The sequence below is a fragment of the Coffea eugenioides genome, chromosome 8 (genome assembly GCF_003713205.1).
Source record: "Coffea eugenioides isolate CCC68of chromosome 8, Ceug_1.0, whole genome shotgun sequence".
Classification (NCBI taxonomy): domain Eukaryota; kingdom Viridiplantae; phylum Streptophyta; class Magnoliopsida; order Gentianales; family Rubiaceae; genus Coffea; species Coffea eugenioides.
This window is the reverse complement of record NC_040042.1, coordinates 39,856,672-39,874,381: the sequence shown is the minus strand read 5'-3', so window position 1 is coordinate 39,874,381 and position 17,710 is coordinate 39,856,672. Positions and strand designations below refer to the sequence as shown.

General features: G+C 37.3%; 3 protein-coding genes across 3 annotated transcripts; all 3 read left to right on the top strand.

Moving 5' to 3' along the window:
• The first annotated feature begins 4,326 nt into the window (after positions 1-4,326).
• LOC113781151 (protein NRT1/ PTR FAMILY 1.2-like) lies at positions 4,327-8,670 on the top strand. Its single transcript, XM_027327019.1, has 4 exons — positions 4,327-4,439; positions 4,578-4,795; positions 6,759-7,312; positions 7,411-8,670. Exons 1-4 carry the CDS (start codon positions 4,340-4,342, stop codon positions 8,279-8,281), a joined length of 1,743 nt encoding a protein of 580 aa, XP_027182820.1. The 5' UTR covers positions 4,327-4,339; the 3' UTR covers positions 8,282-8,670.
• A 991-nt stretch (positions 8,671-9,661) lies between these two features.
• LOC113779746 (protein NRT1/ PTR FAMILY 1.2-like) lies at positions 9,662-14,321 on the top strand. Its single transcript, XM_027325456.1, has 4 exons — positions 9,662-9,932; positions 10,031-10,248; positions 12,280-12,830; positions 13,196-14,321. Exons 1-4 carry the CDS (start codon positions 9,827-9,829, stop codon positions 14,085-14,087), a joined length of 1,767 nt encoding a protein of 588 aa, XP_027181257.1. The 5' UTR covers positions 9,662-9,826; the 3' UTR covers positions 14,088-14,321.
• Positions 14,322-15,939: 1,618 nt separating this feature from the next.
• Positions 15,940-17,602, top strand: LOC113780737 (protein NRT1/ PTR FAMILY 1.1-like; the record flags this gene model as incomplete). The annotated part of the gene is made up of 2 exons (XM_027326515.1): positions 15,940-16,502; positions 16,601-17,602. Coding segments are annotated over 2 exons (1,428 nt in total), but the record flags the coding sequence as incomplete, so codon positions are not given.
• Between the last annotated feature and the right edge of the window lie 108 nt (positions 17,603-17,710).

Genomic DNA, 17,710 nt, shown 5'->3' with positions numbered 1-17,710 from the left:
AAACTAACAAATTCACATTTTCACTACTTTTTCTTTTTTCCTTCTCTCTCTCTCTCTCTCTCTCTCTCTCTCTCTTCTTTTTTTGAGAGAAGAGATAATTTTGAAAACCTATACTTTGGCCTACAAAATCTTAATTTTCTCCAAATACAAAATAAATGGAAGGGAAAAAAATAAAAAATAAAAAAGATGGAAGGGAAATATACAATAAATAAATCAGAAACAAAAATATCAAAATTTTTTTACTACAAATAACATTATAGGTTTTAAACTAAATCTTAATGGTATTTTCTAGTTCTTATTTATCTATTTTTTACTTCAATTTCTTCTTTTTTATGTTTGGAGGGAATACAAGAAGTAGTGAAAGGATATTTGTTAATTTATTAGTTTGATTTTCGCTTTTTATTATTGACCGTTAGTTTTAATGAAAAAAACTAATGATGATACTTTGACCCAAATCATAAAAGGGTTATGTCGATTTTTAAATAATAGGGGGTTATGTGGTAAAGTACCAAACTATAGGGGGTAAAAGGTAATTTATCCAAATAAGAAACAAACGTAGCTTGGTCTCTTTTCCCAGCGTTCCACGCCTCTCAGTTCCCCACATGCTAAGAAGACACAGCAACTTCTACTAACTATTTCTGCTTCTTCAAGATGGATGAATCAGTAGAACACTGAATATTACTAGTAGAATGCAGAATTTGATAGAGAAAACATCACATAATTCAAGATCTTTACGTGGCTTTTTTGTCCAGAATTCAGAGGAGCTCTAGCTTTTCTCCTTTTTTTTCCCCTTCTTTATAAGTCGCTTATTATGGTACTAGTATCATTCTTGTGGGTTAAAAACTTGATAGAAGATTGATACTACGATTGAACAGAAGTCATTAGCAGTCGAAAAAATGGAGAGTTCACTAGGTGAAAGAAAGAATTGGCCAAAGAGCCTCTATTGAATGCTTCACCACCGAAGGGTGGTTTCAGAACCATGCCATTTATCAGAGGTACACCAGAATGTAAAAAGATTTATCTGCCAATCTTTTTGTATGCAATAATATCATCAGTTTCTTTATGCAGTTTTTCAATTACTGTTTTCTTGGTTGTTTTTTCCCCCTTTGTGTTTGTTAAGTTATGGGCTAACGCCAAACATGACTCTGTATTTGGTGAAACAGTATCAAATTCAGATGGCCAGTACATCCAATATACTATTTTACTGGACAGCAGCTACCAATTTCATGCCTGTTCTTGGAGCAATTATTGCAGATTCTTATGTGGATCGATTTCCTATGATCAAATTTGGCTCTGTTGTTAGCCTTCTGGTAATTATTTGGTACTTGCATTTAGAAATACTACTTGCTAATTGTGTCCTTCATATATCATTTCCTTTTCTTTTGGTCTAATGCCCTATCATTTTCTCTGGAATGTTACTTTGATCGGTCCTATTCAGTTATTACAAGGGTATAAAAAAGACAAAGCTAGCACCATCTGTTTTCTAAGCAAGTCGTCGTCTTCCTGGGATTCTGGGAAGGAGGGGATTTCACTATCAATTTGTTGTCAACATCATGACCTTGCACTGTTTATTTTTTGGAATTCCTGTGCTTTATTTGCACAAACTTCTCTAATTTGGTGGCATTCTCTAGATCGTGATGTTATATATAATCTGGCTGACTCTAGTTGTTCAGATTAGATCTTAGGCATTAATTTACAAGCATCAAATCAAATATCCCATCAAACACACACATTCCTCTATGAGTGTAATAGTCTCAACATATGTAAAAAGTAAGTCAAAATATCACCCCTTTGTGTACATTTTTGCAATGTTTTGGAAACTGGACCGGATCGGTCCGGCCATGCCTCCAGTCCGATTCAATTAAAAACCCAAAGAATCAATTTAACCGATCAAAATCGGTCAAGAACCGGTTGAACCAGTGAAAATGATAAAAATTGGGAGGTTCAACCGGTTTTTATTAAGTATATATTTTCTAAAATAAATATTTTAGTTTTATTCAAAATTTTTAATACTAAAATGAATAAAAAATTATTAAACCTTTGAACCGGGATCGAACCTTGAACCGGAAGGTTCTCTGGTTCACTCTCAGGTCCGGATTTAAAAACATTGCATTTTTGGTGAAATAATAACGGGAATTTTGTTGTTACTATGATGTCCTTTAATTTTAGGCCTGTCAATGACCCAGACCTAGCCCTGACACGTTATTTTTTCTCGAGTATGGATATAGATATGGTTTCATTTATCCAACCCGGACTCGGACCTATTTAAATGATCAACTAAATATTTAAATATATTTTATGTATCATGAGATTGATTTTTGTTGAGTTTGATCATGTTTGTTTGTAGAAGTGATACTCTACACCATAATTGGAGGTTTTCTTTGTGATAGCTGGATGCATCTAAGACTCAATTAAAATTTAGGAGTAGTGGTTGGTTTCAATTTTAAGTGACACCACGAAATCACAGTTAAGAAGAGACCAATTGAGGTAGAAGAATGTGTTGAGCAAATTTTTTTTTTTTTGAGGAAGAAGAATGTGTTGAGTTGATAAAGAAAGATGATTTTAATTCTGAAGAACATTTAGTTTGAATTTGGAACATGAACAAGTTGGAGAAGAAATGACATGAGAAATAGATTATAGAGGGTATTTTCAAAATTGAGGAAAAAATCTGGGGAGCCCTTAAACTATTATCATTGTCAACTTTTGGCCCGTCATCTAAAATTTGTTTCCGATTGATCCTTAAACAATTAAAAATGCATACTTTGAGGACTTCCGATGACTTTGAGCACAAATCTGACCGAAATCAAAGGGCATTTTTGTCTGTTCATGTTTTGCAGATTTGTGCTTAAATTCATCGGAAATTGCAGAAGAATCAGGGATGGAAGACAGCTTCCTTTTGGAAGGATAAATGGCTCGAAGATGCTCCTTTGGCTTCCTGTGTGGTCCGTCCTTTGGATCAAGCGGAACTGGGGAAAAGCATTCACGACTACTGGCTTCAGACCAATGACTGGGACTGGGGGTGCTACGGCAATATTTGCCAGACGCAATCCTGTCGAAGCCTAGCGGCATTTTGGCCTTAGGCCACAGCGAAACTCAAGACAAACTTCTGTGGAAGCACTCGTCTAAAGGGGAGTTTTCCATTAACTCAGTCTACTCTCAGCTTCTGCAAGGAGCGGGGTTTGCTGTGGACAAAGGTTGGAAAGCATTTTGGAGATTCAAAGGACCAACACGTGCCTCCTTTACCCTGTGGCTGGTGCGGCATAACCGCCTCAAGACGGATGGTTTGCTGTTCACGCGCAATGTGCATAAGGATGGGGTTTGTGTAGTGATAAGTTTGATAGTGTGCTCATCATCTTGCCGGTCAGACTCATCAACCCACATCTTCCCTTTGCTTTGGCTTCCTCCTCCTGCAGAGCTGCAACTCGCCATGGTGCTGTAATAGCTGCCACTTCCCGTTGAACTTCCACCCCCACCTGAATAGCTACTTTCCTGGACTTGCACTCGTGCTGCTGCTGCTGATGGCTGCTGTAGTTTTGGATGGTTTCTTTTCATCTTCAGTTCTCCTTTAATTCCGGTCAGATTTGTGCTTAAAGTCATCGGAAGTCCTCAAAGTATGCATTTTTAATTGTTTAAGGATCAATCGGAAACAAATTTTAGATGAGGGGCCAAAAGTTGACAACGGCAATAGTTTAAGGGCTCCCCAGATTTTTTCCTCTTCAAAATTCAAGAACTATAAAACAATGGTTGAAGTGCCGGAGGTTTTTATTGGAGTGCAAATATCATTTGTCGTTATTTTTATTATGTATTACTGTACTTAAATATTAAATCTTGTTTTTATTAGAAACTAGAGTTGAAGTTTTGGACTTTATTTTTATGCTTTAAATTTAAAGACTAAATTATATGGTTTGTGATTTAAAACTTTTCAATAGCAAGCATAAGTGGGATATGTGTTTATCAGCTCATATTACAATGGTATTAAAGTGTAAAATGTTCAACAAGTTTTAGCTGGTTGAGTCGAGTAAACCCATCACTATGAGTCGGATCCGGATTAAACTTTTTCCACAGTTGCACGATGAAGCCACACGACACGAGCAGGAAACTTCCTACCCATCGCCACATGACAAAAACGGTGGGACATGGAATGTAGTTTTACGGCCATTTTTTCGAAGTGAAAATCACATCGCTCACGGACCTTTTGCGGCCAGTTTTTGTCCAAAGTCTAGCGGAACTTCTCGGTTCTTCTTCTACAATAAGAGCATAACATGTTTTTGTTTCTGGGCTTATAATTTAGAGCCGTAAAAATACCTCATACGCTCCTGCAGCTCGAAAGGCACGAAAAATGAAGAGACCATTAGAAGAAAAGAAAGATATGGTCAAAGAGCCTCTCCTGAGCACTGCATCACCAAAAGGTGGTTCTGGAACCATGCCATTCATCATAGGTAGTACAGACCTATATTACTACAAAGTTGGTGCCCACTTGTTATGCACTTAGTATTTAAATTTACGAATATGGTTTTTTTCCCCCCGTAGTTGTTCAGTAATTTTCTTCTTTGAGTTTGAACTCTTTGTTTTTGCAGCAAATTCGGTTCTTGAGAAGGTGGCAACTTATGGGGTATCGCCAAACATGACTCTGTATTTGTTGAAGGAATATCATATGGAGATGGCGACTGCATCAAATATCCTCTTTTACTTGTCTGCAGCTAACAATTTCACGCCAGTTCTTGGAGCAATTGTTGCAGATGCTTATGTTGGTCGGTTCCATATGATCGGATTTGGATGCGTTATTAGCTTTCTGGTACATATTCTTCACTTGCATCAACTGACTCAGAAATGCTCCCATTTGCTCATTATTATTGTTGGTGATTGCAGTTAATTTTCAGTCAAATTTCAGAGAAACAAGAAGAAAGAGGGAATAGTTGTCATACATTTTAAGTTCTAGCCCCCGGATAGTCTAGCAGTAAAGCGGGCTCTTGAACTGAGCGTGTTCTGAATTTGAATCTTTCCCTAAACTTAAATCTCCTGTCTAACCTAGGTGCGTTGTGAGGGGCCACGGCATATCCCTAATTTGATGTGTCGGCTCGGGTCCTAATTTGCTCGAGTCGGAGCATGTTCTGGATAAAAAAAAAAAAAACATTTTAAGTTCTAAATTTTTAAATCCCCCAAGTTCTATTGCTGCTGGTGCTCTACTGTTCTTTGCAGAGTTGGTATATTCCAATATTCTTCAATTGATACAACGGTAGTAATTGATGACCCAAGGGAATTATCAAGAAAGATGGTGACGGATTATCTCTCTGTTTATTTATTTTATGAACAAACGGCCACTATCCTTGCGACTGGTTTGTCAATACCTAGGACACTTTTGATTTTGACGTGGGTGAATATGATTTTTCGTCCATATAAAGTAAGAAAAAGGTCTTAATTAAGTCCTTGGTCTTAAGTTAGTATGAATCTAGTCCTCAAAATTAAGAATGTTGTTGCAATCAAAGTCCTCATATATAACACCATGGTCAATGAAAATATCCTTACCAAAACATCAAAGTACATTTATCCATTATGGCAAAAACACCCCCATTTTTTTGGCGCAGCAACTTGAAATTTCAGCTCTTCATGAAAGTTTAAATGAGATGAGAATTTAGATGAGGTCAAATTGGGTGGAGAAAGTAAAAGTTTTCCATTTTTCAAGTCAACATTTTCTAGTATCATTAAAGTTTTCTTATCATTATATGTCCTTCAATGCAATGTAGATTGACCGAAAGGTTTTCTTATCATTTTTCAGCAAAATGTTTTCCTAATTTATAAATTCCCAATGTCCGAGTCACAAGTTTTTTGTCTTGCTGTTAGTGTCCAAGGACAAAAAGATAAGATTATTGGGCATTATTGTCGATTAGTGCAATAATTCAGGTATAAGTTTGGAGAGTGACATTGACAATTCTCTTGTTTTTAACATCAAAATTCCTTACAAAAGTAACACGAGAGTAGGTCATGTATGACATTATATAGAAAAGTTGAGTGAGAGTAATATCTTCTTCTTTATAAATTCATTAAGAAAATAAGTTTCTTTATAAATTCCTTGGGAAAATTAAGTCCCGGACACCAAACAAGAAAAGTAAAAAAAAGGTAAGTTCAGGAGGAATCTTCAATTTCCAGGTCCATGTCCAAGTATCTGCATTGAGTTAAATTAAATCAAAAGCAGAATTTCTTCAAAATTTTCAGTGTCGGGATGCCTTCTGTGGAGGAGTACATTTATGCACTTTTTTTTTAAAAATGTTTTTTCAATAGGGGAAAGATGAGATTTAAGAAGTTGGGAGGGGGAAGGGGGAATTTGGATTCAGATTTCCAATTCCTAGAACCTCAACCTCGAGAACATTTTTGCACTTGCTCGTGAGCATACTTTTTCTGGGAAGATTGTTTTTGCATCCCACTTCTCTCCTCCACCAACGCTCCATAAATAGTTGTTACGATTGGTCTTGGACAATCTTGAAGTGTTTCCTAACTTGGTGTTTTTAAGAGCCAATAAGTTACAGTAAATCGGCTATTCCCTATTTGGAATGCTTAGTTAACTTCTGACTCATGCACCAACGTCTTAACACTGTAATCACATCCATTAGCAAAGATTAATACATTGTTAAATTGTCCTCAATGAACAAATTACTAGGCGAAGATTAATTTTGTGAGGGAAAAGAGCCAAATTGATGTTACAGGATTATCTGATTCCTCTTAGTGCTAAATGATTCTGACATAAAAATTTTACCTTGAAGGGGACTATTGTTTTGTGGTTGACAACTATGATTCCCCAAGCAAGGCCTCCTCCATGTAATGAATCCAGCAACAGTTGCACCTCAGCAACATCTTTCCAACTCTTTATGCTATTCACATCCTTTATACTCCTTTCCGTTGGAGCTGGAGGCATCAGGTCTGCTTCCCTGGCCTTTGGTGCAGATCAATTCGAGAAAAGAGATGGAAAGAAAGATGCAGTCTTGTTACAGAGATATTTTAGCTGGTATTATGTGTCGTATTCATTATCTCTTGTCCTTGCTTTGACCTGTATGGTGTACATTCAAGATCAAATGGGGTGGCAAATTGGTTTTGGAGCTTCAGTAGTGGTTATGTTTTTTGCAGCTCTTCTGTTTTTTCTGGCTTCCCCCTTCTACATCAAGGTAAAGGCTAAAGCAACCTTATTCACTGAACTTGTTCAAGTGATTGTAGCCTCTTATAAAACTAAATCTCCCAAGTTATTATCGAGTAGCAGTACTGAGATGTTGTACCATCACAAGAACGGCTCAACACTGGTTTTTCCTAGTGAAAAGATGAGGTGAGAACTTTTTGTCACTCACTATTTCATTCAACTACATGTTTATAAACATAGTCCTGTGGGCTGTATCTGAAACTAACTGGAATGTTGTTTGTTAGGTTTCTAAACAAAGCTTGCATAATCCACGATCCCGAGCAAGATCTTACCCCTGATGGAAGAGCTAAGAACCCCTGGAATCTTTGCACAGTGGATCAGGTAGAGGATCTGAAGGCACTACTTAAGGTGATCCCAATATGGTTGTCAGGAATAGTGACATTTATCAATATTAACCAGACATCTTTTTCGGTACTTCAAGCAAGTTCCATGGATCGCAAGATCATGGGGAATTTCGAAATTCCAGCAGGTTCTTTTGGTATATTCAATATCATTTCTATGATACTCTGGGTTGCTTTTTATGATCAAGTGCTTCTGCCGATAGCAGCAAGAATCAAGGGGAAACCTGTTTACCTCACTGCAAGACAAAGAATGGGAATTGGAACGTTTATCTCTTTTCTCTCCGTGGTTGTAACAGCAACCATGGAATGTATTCGTCTTAGTCTTGCATTTAAGGAAGGAATTTCAGATGATCCAGAGGCAATAGTGCACATGTCAGCTCTTTGGCTTTTGCCCCAATATTGCCTGATAGGATTGACTCTGGGTTTGAGTGCTATCGCGCAGAATGAGTTTTTCATTTCAGAACTGCCCAGAAGCATGTCCAGTATGGCTTCTACTCTCTGTGGAGTTGGAATTTCTCTAGGATGTTTGGTAGCAAGTTTTATAATGAGTACTATTGATGATTTTACAAAAAGAGGTGGCGGGGAGAGCTGGATTTCTACCAACATTAACAAGGGTCATTACGATTATTATTTTTGGGTTCTTTCTGGTTTAAGTTTGGTAAACTTCTTTTTTTTCCTGATCTGCTGTTGGACCTATGGACCTTGTAGAGGGGAGGAAGGCAATGTTAATGATGAAGAAGTTTCCTTGCGTTAGAAAATAAAATTCAATGAAGAATCTTCCTACTGGAGTGTCAAGACATCTTGACGATCGAAACTGGTTTCATATGGAAGTCGTACATATGAAACAAAATTTGATCTGTCATCTTTACTGGCTTTTCTCCACTCCTTGAAGTGCTGTAGCAAAGCTCTTTTCTGCATAACATGCTTCTCGTCTAGGGCTGTCACATCTCCAAGTTAACACTACGCGCGATCGAATTTCTCGACACCAGTCTTTGTTGGTCCTCATTGTTGCAAAGCCTCTAGCGGTTTGTAACGGAGATATTAACAAAGTTAGCAAGAGCTCTCCAAACCCAGAGGAGATTCTGTAACAAAGCAAAGAGAAAATAAAAATAGAGATACAATTTTACGTGTGATTCGATCGAATGACCGGGCAAAGATCTAGGAATTTACAGGGCTCTTCTCTTGATGTCAACGAGAACCTAATTTGAGTTTTTTGAGCAAGTGACTCCGTTAAAGAACTCGAGCATTCAACCTTTAAGAATGAGGTAAACCGTAAATGCATTCCCCTTCAAAACTTGCGTGTGATGGTAATTTTAGTTGTAAGTTGAAACTACAGTTGGTTGGTACAATTCTAGTACCGCGACTATATGATAGCAAATTCATTGGCGTGAGCAGCCAATATGTCACGGTGCAATGACTTGTGACATCTTATGTCACAATTAAAGTAGGGATTAAATCTCCATCTTAAATTTACACTTGATATATATAACTTTTAATAATAATTGTACAAGTTATTAATGTCAATGATACGAGTCACTCGTACATTCAGAGTATGGATTTAGGCTATAAGAGTATGGATTTAGCCTGTCCCTAATTAATAATGCCACGAAAAGAGAAGGTCACCTTATGAGAATTGGCTCAACTGATAAGGTTTGTACACTTTATTTAAGGATTTAATGAAAGATTGAGTTTAAATCTCGTTACAAGATAATTCGGTATTTTAAGTGACTGTAAAAAACCACTGTTGAGAATTTTTTTTTTGCACCCAAGGCCAAATTGATGACAAAATTTGATTGATTGCGATCACATATGCTCATTTCTGCGCTACATATACCAGAGACAATTTCACATAGCTCCCCTTATATTCAACGTAATTGCAGAAAATTCCCCTCTAATTATTTTAATAACATATAGACCCCCAAATTCTCATTCAATTTGTTTTGGACTTAAAAGAAGTTTTAGAATTAGAAGAGCGCAAACATGCCTCTCAGCAGATTTTCCATCTTACATTTACTTAGAAAACTGCTACAGTAACAAAGAAAACCAATCCCCCGCTTCCCCCGTCCCCAACACCAAAAAAAAAAAAAAGGAAGAAAAAGTCAAACTTGTTGCTACATATAAAATTCCGTCATTTTCACACCTGTTTCTTGCTTTCTGACCATGGAAGAGACAAGCTAAAAGTCCTCCTTTGAGAAGTATCTTGTTTGATGAAAGTCTTTACTTCAACTAGCACAGTATACTTGACACCATAAAGAAAACTAACACAATAGTCTAGTTCTACTCTTCAAAGAAACTGTTGATGGAAGCAGAGGAGATGGACATCAATCCAGAAGAAGAGAGTTTACTTGGTCATTCTCCGCCAAGAAGGACAAAGGGAGGTCTCAAAACCATGCCTTTTATCATAGGTAAGCAAGCCCATGTTATGTTGGAGTTGCATTTATCTTTATTGGACTGAAGTTTTGATCTTTTTCTTTTACCCTTTTTGGGTTTATCTATTTTGCAGTGAATGAAGCATTTGAGAGGTTGGCAAGCCAGGGGCTAATGCCAAACATGATACTCTACTTGACAAGAATCTATCATTTTCAAACTGTCACTGCTTCAAGTATACTCTTTGTCTGGTCTGCTCTGTCCAATGGTTTGGCCCTCTTTGGTGCTTTTATGTCACATTCTTATTTGGGTCGGTTCCGGGTCATTTTTCTTGGATCCTTCTCCAGCCTTCTTGTGAGTCCCTTGTAACTTTTTCTTTGTTTGGTGATCAATTTAGTCAATTATGTTTGTTTGTTTTTAAGTAAATTTGCGTCTTTGAAATAGCCCAAGTTTTGTTATTATGTTAAATTGTTGTGCAATTACTCATCTGTGCATAATTTTGTGCCAACATTTGCAAGTTTTGTGTATAAAAATAAGGGCAAAAAATCTCAGCGGCCACTAAACTATTGGTCAGATCATGTTTTGGTCATCAAACTATATTTCGTCAGTAATTGGCCACTAAACAACTTAATTAGTAAATTCGTGACCATTTAGTCGATAATTGCTCTTAATCTGTGAAATTAGCAGTACACGTGGCAAAGTGCGGGTTAATTTTATCCAAAAACTATGCGACCCTATCTCATAGATTAACTGCTAATTTGACAAATTAAGAGCAATTATCGACTAAATGGTCACGAATTTACTGATTAAGTTGTTTAGTGACCAATTATTGATCAAAAATAGTTTGATGGCCAAAACATGATCTGACCAATAGTTTAGTGGCCGCTGAGATTTTTTACCCTAAAAATAAAAAATGAAGCAATTCTGTTGCTGTTTCTTGATAACATCTTTCTTTAGGGAATTGGGAATTTGATGCCTGAGGAATATAATTAATGTGGTCCAAATCAAAAGTTCTTCCTATCATTGTTGTCAATGTTAAATTTTCTTGGAGTTAACTATTATAGTAAAAGAAGAATCAGGGTCAATTCCACTGCAAATTGAACCTATTCAACTAATTAGCACCAGATGCTACTACTTATTCACCCTTAAATTACAAAAATTTAGGGGCAGTTTTCTTGATGTTGAAGAAGATGAAACAAACCTTGGTATATTAACTGATGGATGGAAAATGTAGAATACCTGCACTGTGATTCTGCTGTACGCATAAATCAGCATAATGTCTTATTAAGGTAAATGAAGGCAAAGAAAGGAGTGAAATTCAGATTTGAGTTGCTTGAGAGGTGAATTTTGAGTGGCTACTTTGAGGTATGTCCACTGACTGATAGTAATCTTAAAGAGGGTTTCAAAGTTCATCAGAGTGTAGTCCTGTGTATGGAGTCAGTGTCTTTGGTTCCCCGTTCGGTAGCTTGTGTAAGCTTTATTTTGAAGATGATAGATTACTATATTAACACTATAATATATTTTCAATACAGAATTCCGAAGAAAAGTAGAGTCTGTAGAGCTAGCCTGTAAGAAGAAGTTAACCAAAAGATCAAACAAAGTCTCTAGAAGGTTGCTTTACTTTTTGTCTTAGCCACAGTTACAGAGAGCTCAAAGCCAAATAATATCTCTTGAATATGTTGCTTTATGCGCATGTGCAACTCCAAGTCATCAGAATTTGCACAAATTTGTGACTAATCAATTGCACAAATTGTTTGTATGGATGTGCCTCCTAAGGGGCTGCATTAAAAGGATCCTCCTCTCAATATCCTGCAAAGGGAAAGCTATCTTGAAGATTAGCTGATAGGATTGATAAAGTAAAATAGACAGGAAATATTAGTTGGATACCAGGTTAACTTTGGCTGAGAACTTTTCAACCTTTTGTTGAATTAGAGACAGATTTATCATAGATGAAATGCTTGTAATGTATACTTTGTGAAGCAATTAGGCTGCTTGTTTGCCGAAGTAGAAATGTTGATTATGTACTAGTGCTGTCACATATGCATGCAGACAATCTGTTTGACTGTGCAATGACATCATATGATTTGGTAACATACAACTATCAACATATAAGCTTCTAAGCATCATTAGGAAAGGTGGAATAGAAATATGACAAGAATAGTTGCTTTTGGATCCATATGTAAAAGAGAATCTGTAAAGGAAGATCATCTCAATGCTGTCATATCTAGTACTGGTATGCATGTAGTTATTGGTATGCCCGATAGGGCATTTGTCTTTTTTATGGTGTTGATATGTCATAAATATTTGGTATTAGGGTAAGATTGTGGGGATTGAAATCTCTGTCCGCTTTTTGGTTGAAAATCAATATATTGTCTGTTTGTGCAGGGAATGATTCTTCTGTGGCTGACTGCTGTGGTTCCACAATTGCAGCCTTTATCTTGTGACCAGTTGAAGCACAAGTGCAGTGCTCCAAATGGAGCTCAAATCATTCCCTTGTTGTCTTCATTTTTGCTAATGTCTGTTGGAGCTGGTTGTATTAGGCCTTGTTCTGTTGCTTTTGGTGCGGACCAATTTGACAACAAACAAAATCCGAATAATGATAGGGTTCTAGAAACTTATTTCAACTGGTATTATGCTTCTACAGGAATCTCAACTGTTCTTGCCATGACTGTTATTGTTTACATCCAGGATCATTTGGGTTGGTCAGTTGGATTTGGAATCCCTGCCATTCTCATGGTTTTCTCTGCTCTGATGTTCTTAATTGGCTCCTCTCTTTACATCAAAGCAAAACCTAGTGAGAGCTTGTTTACTGGATTTTTTCAAGTCCTTGTGGCAGCCTTTAGAAAGAGAGAGATTCAATACCCTTTGGACGAAGAATACAAGTGTTACCATAGAACCCGGCAGTCGAAGCTTCTGTCACCCACTGAGGAGTTCAGGTACAGCTGCTACATTTTTAGATGCCATTACATTAGTAAAGTTTCTCAAACTCTTGAGACTTTTAGATATGTTGATATTGACAGCCTCTGACACAGACTGCCAGTCAGTTTTTTAGAGAATACACTGCAGTTAGTATGATTGTTTACAATCATTGGATGTTAATTGGATAATCAAAACATTTGTATCAATCTGGATCTTGCTCGGAAACGTAGTTATCAGACAGAGGAGTTGCTTTCTCCTTTGTGAGAGCAAGATAATAAAAATACTTTTTGCTTGATCAGTATAGCCTACAATAAAATCACTTTGACATTTTTTCAAGTAGGATCCTTGGTTGTTTTACTTGATGCTTTAAGCACTGGTACAGGTGTTTAAATAAGGCTTGTGTTGTTCAAGACCCCGACACAGAGTTAACTTCAGATGGATTAGCTTCAAATCCATGGAGACTCTGCAGTGTGGAACAACTTGAATCACTTAAGGCTCTTCTCAAAGTTATACCCATGTGGTCCACAGGCCTTGTACTTATAGTGACCATAGACCAAGGTTTTCTAACACTTCAAGCAAATTCCATGGATAGGCACTTATTCTCAAATTTTGAAATTCCTGCAGGATCCTTTAGTCTGTTCATGATAATTACTTTAACAATTTGGGTCGCATTTTATGATCGTGTACTAGCACCGCTATTGGCGAGATATACTGGTAATCCGCATGGACTAAGTCCCATAGTACGGATGGGCATGGGGCTGATTATGTCATTTATCGCAATGGTATTGGCAGGTGTAGTCGAGAGCATAAGGCTGAAAAAAGCAGTTGAGGAGGGGGTTGAGGATGATCCTGATGCTGTCCTGGACATGTCTGCTATGTGGTTAGTGCCACAGACGGTATGCATTGGATTGGCTGAAGCTTTAAACGCAATTGGACAGATACAGTTCTTTTACATGCTGTTCCCCAAGAGCATGTCCAGTGTTGGAGTGGCTATGTTCACACTTGAGATGGCTCTGGCTAGCCTGATTGGAAGTCTTCTGGTGAATATTATCAATAGCATTACTAGTCATGGTGGTAAAGCAAGCTGGTTGGCCAGCAACCTGAATGAAGGTCATCTTGACTACTATTATTGGCTGCTTGGCTTCTTAAACTTAATCAACTTTTTCTATTTTCTCTTTTGCTGCCGCTTCTATAAATCTCATCACAACAGCAATATGCTGTCTAAAAAAGTACCAGAAAAAGAATCTGGTTATACTCCGTTGCCTTCAGCTTGATGAACATATAATACTAATGTTGTCCCTCTGCTACAATTTATGTATCTGCAGTGATTACAACAATTCTAGCAATAAATACGCTGAATGTAGGAAATAATCCTTATCACTACTACTGTTGCTTACTTCTGCTACTTATGCTGTTACTCTTGAGAAAAGAGTTGTACCTAAAATTCCGCACGTACATTCCTTATTTGGATAATTTTGGATGCGAGCCTTTGAGTTTGATTTGCCCAATTTAACTATTAGAGCAGATGTGGCTAGCAAACAATTATGCTTGCAAATTAGAAAAAAATGCTTGGGGATTGTAGGACTATTTGGTACAATTATAAGATTTTGGGGACCAAGGGGTATTACCTTAAACTCTTTGGGTTGGGGGGAAGGATACTAAAACGAGACATGAAATACATTACAGCGCTAATTTGCTTTTGCAGTACTAATAAGGTTCGGAGTTTTAGTATATTGTAAAGTACATTCATATCCTCACATGCGTATACACAGGAAGTCTGTGACAGATGCATAAAACCAGAGACCTTTGGATGCGAGCCTTTGAAGTCTGTATGGCACATCATTTTGCAAACAACGTATTCAATTTTTTCTTGTGTTTGTTAAGTCCATTTTTTCACAATTTGCACCACCTTTATGTTGGATGGTAGTATCGCTTTACACTGAGGTGATGCTTAAGCTGCTTCTATTGTTTTGGTTTCTGGCAAGTCCACATTCACAATTGGCACCACCTTTATGTTGAATAGTACTACTCTTTTACCTAGGGTGATGTTTAATTTGCTGATTCCTTGTATCACCAACACTACAGACTCATATTTTCCATTCAAGAGATTTTACATGGGCATTGAGCCTTTTGCATTCCAATATATTGGCACATTCTCTGTAATCTGAACAAAGTAATAATAATAAAATGATAAATAAATAAAGGTTTATTTAACGTGTGTGTATTGGACACTGGTCAAGATGAATTTCAGGCGTTAGGTTTTTGGAAAGGTAAGATTAATTAAGAAAAGTATATAAATGCAAAGGAAGGTAATAATTATTAGTGTGTGTATATGTATGATAGGTTAAATGAATTTTAACCTAATAATCAACCCCAAGTTAAACAAGTTTGCCTTGCTTAATGACTATGGGTTTGGCAGCTGTGGACTCCATGACCTCCGGAATGTCTGGCTGTAGATGGACCGATAAAATTTATTTTGAAGGTGCTAATTTTAACATATTTACACTTGAATAAAAATAGAACATTTATGTACTTTTCAAAAGCATTGAGTTAAATTAAATCAAAAGCAGAATTTCTTCAAAATTTTCAGTGTCGGGATGCCTTCTGTAGAGGAGTACATTTATGCACTTTTTTTTTTTAAATGTTTTTTCAATAGGGGAAAGATGAGATTTCAGAAGTTGGGAGGGGGAAGGGGGAATTTGGATTCAGATTTCCAATTCCTAGAACATCAACCTCGAGAACATTTTTGCACTTGCTCGTGAGCATACTTTTTCTGGGAAGATTGTTTTTGCATCCCAATTCTCTCCTCCACCAACGCTCCATAAATAGTTGTTACTTGTTACGATTGGTCTTGGACAATCTTGGAGTGTTTCCTAACTTGGTGTTTTTAAGAAGTTACAGTAAATCGGCTATTCCCTATTTGGAATGCTTAGTTAACTTCTGACTCTTGCACCAACGTCTTAACACTGTAATCACATCGATTAGCAAAGATTAATGCATTGTTAAATTGTCCTTAATGAACAAATTACTAGACGAAGATTAATTTTGTGAGGGAAAAGAGCCAAATTGATGTTGCAGGATTATCTGATTCCTCTTAGTGCTAGATGATTCTGACATAAAAATTTTACCTTGAAGGGGACTATTGTTTTGTGGTTGACAACTATGATTCCCCAAGCAAGGCCTCCTCCATGTAATGAATCCAGCAACAGTTGCACCTCAGCAACATCTTTCCAACTCTTTATGCTATTCACATCCTTTATACTCCTATCTGTTGGAGCTGGAGGCATCAGGTCTGCTTCCTTGGCCTTTGGTGCAGATCAATTCGAGAAAAGAGATGGAAAGAAAGATGCAGTCTTGTTACAGAGATATTTTAGCTGGTATTATGTGTCGTATTCGTTATCTCTTGTCCTTGCTTTGACCTGTATGGTGTACATTCAAGATCAAATGGGGTGGCAAATTGGTTTTGGAGCTTCAGTGGTGGTTATGTTTTTTGCAGCTCTGCTGTTTTTTCTGGCTTCCCCCTTCTACATCAAGGTAAAGGCTAAAGCAACCTTATTCACTGAACTTGTTCAAGTGATTGTAGCCTCTTATAAAAATAAATCTCACAAGTTATTATCGAGTAGCAGTACCGAGATGTTGTACCATCACAAGAACGGCTCAACACTGGTTTTTCCTAGTGAAAAGATGAGGTGAGAACTTTTTGTCACTCACTATTTCATTCAACTACATGTTTATAAACATAGTCCTGTGGGCTGTATCTGAAACTAACCGGAATGTTGTTTGTTAGGTTTCTAAACAAAGCTTGCATAATCCACGATCCCGAGCAAGATCTTACCCCTGATGGAAGAGCTAAGAACCCCTGGAATCTTTGCACAGTGGATCAGGTAGAGGATCTGAAGGCACTACTTAAGGTGATCCCAATATGGTTGTCAGGGACATTTATCAATATTAACCAGACATCTTTTTCGGTACTTCAAGCAAGTTCCATGGATCGCAAGATCATGGGGAATTTCGAAATTCCAGCAGGTTCTTTTGGTATATTCAATATCATTTCTATGATACTCTGGGTTGCTTTTTATGATCAAGTGCTTCTGCCGATAGCAGCAAGAATCAAGGGGAAACCTGTTTACCTCACTGCAAGACAAAGAATGGGAATTGGAACGTTTATCTCTTTTCTCTCCGTGGTTGTAACAGCAACCGTGGAATGTATTCGTCTTAGTCTTGCATTTAAGGAAGGAATTTCAGATGATCCAGAGGCAATAGTGCACATGTCAGCTCTATGGCTTTTGCCCCAATATTGCCTGATAGGATTGACTCTGGGTTTGAGTGCTATCGCGCAGAATGAGTTTTTCATTTCAGAACTCCCCAGAAGCATGTCCAGTATGGCTTCTACTCTCTGTGGAGTTGGAATTTCTCTAGGATGTTTGGTAGCAAGTTTTATAACGAGTACTATTGATGATTTTACAAAAAGAGGTGGCGGGGTGAGCTGGATTTCTACCAACATTAACAAGGGTCATTACGATTATTATTTTTGGGTTCTTTCTGGTTTAAGTTTGGCAAACTTCTTCTTTTTCCTGATCTGCTGTTGGACCTATGGACCTTGTAGAGGGGAGGAAGGCAATGTTAATGATGAAGAAGTTTCCTTGCGTTAGAAAATAAAATTTAATGAAGAAGCTTCCTACTGGAGTGTCAAGACACCTTGACGATCGAAACTGGTTTCATATGGAAGTCGTACATATGAAACAAAATTGGATCTGTCATCTTTACTGGCTTTTCTCCACTCCTTGAAGTGCTGTACCTGTATCAAAGCTCTTTTCTGCATAACATGCTTCTCGTCTAGGGCTGTCACATCTCCAAGTTAACACTACGTGCGATCGAATTTCTCGACACCAGTCTT